We start from the raw sequence: 3,530 nt of genomic DNA on the forward strand, positions 1-3,530 counted from the left end.
AGGTACATCAAATCTATTAGGCATATCGCATGTACGCAAACCATCCAAATCAAAAACCACGCATGATATAGCTTCGTTACCACTATAGAAAAATGTGTACATTACGAACTAGCATATCTACCATGTTTAACTAAGATAGTATGCAACTAGAGTATCATGGATCATTATCACTAGACGTGCAGTGCATCATAAGAAGAAGAACGCTTCGATGTATTGAAAGTAGTCTCACATCAGCAGCAAACAACATGTTAACAGTTAACCGTGCTTCTCAAGTTCATCGTTGATTAACACTGTAGCAACAACAATATTATCTCTGTAGTATCCACACATGTGAGGGTGAACATAATGTCTATTTGCTAGCACCGTGCACACGTCGAGAGAAACGATTGTGGCGTCTTGAACGCTCACAAGAGGTGGCGACGGTGGCTACTGGCTAAGAAGGATGCTATCTAGAACGTCAACCTCTTAATATATATAGACACTTGATCATGGGATTTTATCCTAAAGGCTCATTAATGTTCTCAATAATTGCATGTTGAGCATATTTTCAACACCAAACCACTTGAATGCAGTCATTACAGAATAGTTATGCTCATAATTCCCAGTGGTCCACAGCTACTGACTTCTTTAGCACGTACTCTGTATCCCCTCATGGTCATTTTACTGTGTCAGGGCAGTATAAAACATGCTATATGGATAGGCCAATCTGCAGAGTTTCAGACTAATTGGTGGTCGCTCTGGGTGTTTTGGTTGCTTACAAGCATGTCGAGAAGTTATTCTCTACTGGGCGCATATGAAAGATACTTATTATACTATCAAGAACTATACATGTCACTGCATTGCATCTTCTACGTGTCAACAAGCAAAGGCTGAGCGTGTGCGTTACCCTAGTCTGCTGTGCAAATCGCTTCCTATTCCTGACATGGCTTGGAAGGTGGTGAGCTTACCTCAGATGCTCCATACATTGTTGTCCTACTCAGTGGGCTCATTTAGCTGAATATACAAGTGGACCTCGTAGCAGCAATCTCAAGGGTGTTACACGTTCGTGCAACCATTTGATTGTATATTGAAATAATAAAAAGTCCCCAAAAAATCGCCTGCTCGCTCGCGTGCAAAGATAAGGGACGCCCGGCCACGCATCATACATACATGCCCCTGTCTATCCTGGATTGGCAGCAGGATAGGGCAGCATCACCAGACATGCTTGCTGCTACTTTCCAGTGGAACAGACAGACAGAGCAAGAGGCTGTGTTGCCCACTTGTATTCATTTCATTCCATCAAGCATGGCGCTGCCTGCTGGTGGCGAGTCCCCATCCAAGCCCTGCTTTCTCCCCTGTACCCTTTGTTTCGGTGTCATGGATGCATGATTAGAATTTAGAGAAGAGGAGGAGAAAAGAAAGAAAAAAAAACGGGGGACTCCACTTTGAGACGACCGGAGCTGCGGATGAGTAGAGTAGTCAAGCAAAAGCCGCAAAAGCCTCTCTATCTACTCGCAATTGCCGTGCCACCGACCGGTATCTTCTCTGCATGATTCAGCTGCTTCGGAGCTGTTGGAGTTGGACATTGAAGATGGAAGACTTGCCAGTCCCTTGGGTCTCAAGCGATCAGGGGGTTGCCATGGAAGTGAACTCGTCAGCTTTGTATTGTACGTACGTACGTCCATTAAATGGAGATTAGAGAGGACGGAGACCTGCTTTTGTTTGCAGGACATTAAACTCTCTAAAAGACAGTCCAATTGACATCTGGTAGGCTGTCTCCTACTCTCCGCTGTATAGGCATCAGCTCGCTAACGTGAATTCCTGACCCTGATCAGGACTCAGGTCCATGGACGTCAACCGTGGCCGTCGCTGTCAGTTAACATTGTCCAGGCTCCAGGGACCCCAGCCCTTTCGCCGGCAGGAAGGTGACTGTACCGCTGCAACGAGGCGCGGCACCGACACTCCGTTCCATCATCACAGGCAGCCTCCCAAACTAACGAGCCTAGCGTGGCCTGGGACGGCTACGGTCGAGTGCCCGTCGGCTCACAGTCACAGCGTCTCCAAGCTATTTGAGCCATTGGTACTGATACGGCCGGAGTTAAGGACACGTCATCTTCACACCCCCACCCCACACGCTACGCTGCGGTACGGACACGGTACAGCCTCATCGCCACGCCACCGACGAAAGAAAGCTTGGACGAGTGAAGGGAGATGCCGCCAGCAGCTCCGCGCCGAATAATCCTGCTGGCCGCGGCGGCGGCGGCGGCGGCGCTGCTGCTGATGTGGCCGGCCGCCCGCGTCACGGCCGACGACGGCAGCACGGCATTCTTGCCGCCGCCACCGGGGCCCGCGTCGCCGTTCCCGTTCTGCCCGGCGCGGCCGCCTGGGGTGTCGTCGGGGCCGTTCCCCTGGTCGCCGCCGTCGTCGTCGCCGCCGCCGCCGCCGTCGGTGGCGATGTTCCCTCAGGACCCGGGGTTCCTGCCGTCGGGGGCGTGCCCCGTCGGCGGCGCGGCGGTGGCGTGGCTGCTGCTGCTGCCGCTGCTCGCTGTGCTCTCTGCTTTCTTGCCGCTTTCGCAGTGACTCTCGCGGTTGCTGCCCCTGGATGGATGTGATGTGTCCGTAGTCGCTCAGTTGGATCGGAGATCAAGATTTACTTATTTTTTCTTTTTTTTTTAACGAAGCTAGGAAAGAGGCATTCTTTCTTGTTTGCCTTTCTTTCTTTCTTTCTTTTCGAAGGCATAGCCACATAGGTCTGTCTGTTTCTTTCTTCTCGAGAGAAGGGATATCTTCGTGTACAACCGTGTGGCTCCATTCATGCAATCCAGGACTCGGCAGATACAGCTTTTGAGTAAAACAAATCTCGCTGGCGTTACAGGTTCTGAAATTTCACTAACTTTGCTTCAGAGCGCTCGCTTCGCTTGTGGCTTGGAAACTCAAATTCTCTCTCTCGGGTTTGGAAGGGATTGAGGACTAATTTCTACTCCAATCTACTCCAATCCAAAAAGGGAATTGGAGTTCCAAAACTAGCCCTAACCATTGTTATTGCCCTACGTGACTGAGTAATCAGTGTTCTTATTATTACTATATAATAACTGTCTGAAAATGTTTCAGGAGGAACGATACAATGCGTACCAATCTACCATCGAGTCTAATGGAAGTGGTACAGGTACTGGTGTGATGTCGTACGTCTCTCAGCCTCAGCGGCTCTCTCCTCCCCCGATCAGTACAACGAAACAGTGTTGGACACTGTCTGTTCGTCTCTCAGTCTCTCTTCCCCCATCCGACAGTCCGACGCTTATAACTGCAACACATCTCTTCTTCTTCTTTTTTACTTCTCCAATCAAGAATTAATTAAACTGGAGTGTGAATTATCAGACGACATCAGGTCCCAGACCCCATCGGTACCAGAGCGCAACGGCGCACCGGATTCCATCACCATCATCATCTCTAAAAAAAACCCAAAAGGACAAAAGAACCAAAGAGGCAGCAGTCTCGCTCCACCGTTCCGAAGGAAGAGGGTTCAATTGCGTGCCAAACACAAACACGTTAAT

At 49.7% G+C, this 3,530-nt stretch overlaps 1 protein-coding gene across 1 annotated transcript; it reads left to right on the forward strand.

Annotated features, from left to right (window-relative positions):
- Positions 1–2,079: 2,079 nt before the first annotated feature.
- On the forward strand, positions 2,080–2,777 carry LOC109941993 (proline-rich transmembrane protein 1). Its single transcript, NM_001364485.1, has one exon. It carries the CDS (start codon positions 2,191–2,193, stop codon positions 2,557–2,559), a length of 369 nt encoding a protein of 122 aa, NP_001351414.1. The 5' UTR covers positions 2,080–2,190; the 3' UTR covers positions 2,560–2,777.
- The last annotated feature ends 753 nt before the right edge of the window (positions 2,778–3,530 follow it).

The sequence above is a fragment of the Zea mays genome, chromosome 8 (genome assembly GCF_902167145.1).
Source record: "Zea mays cultivar B73 chromosome 8, Zm-B73-REFERENCE-NAM-5.0, whole genome shotgun sequence".
In the NCBI taxonomy this organism is placed as follows: domain Eukaryota; kingdom Viridiplantae; phylum Streptophyta; class Magnoliopsida; order Poales; family Poaceae; genus Zea; species Zea mays.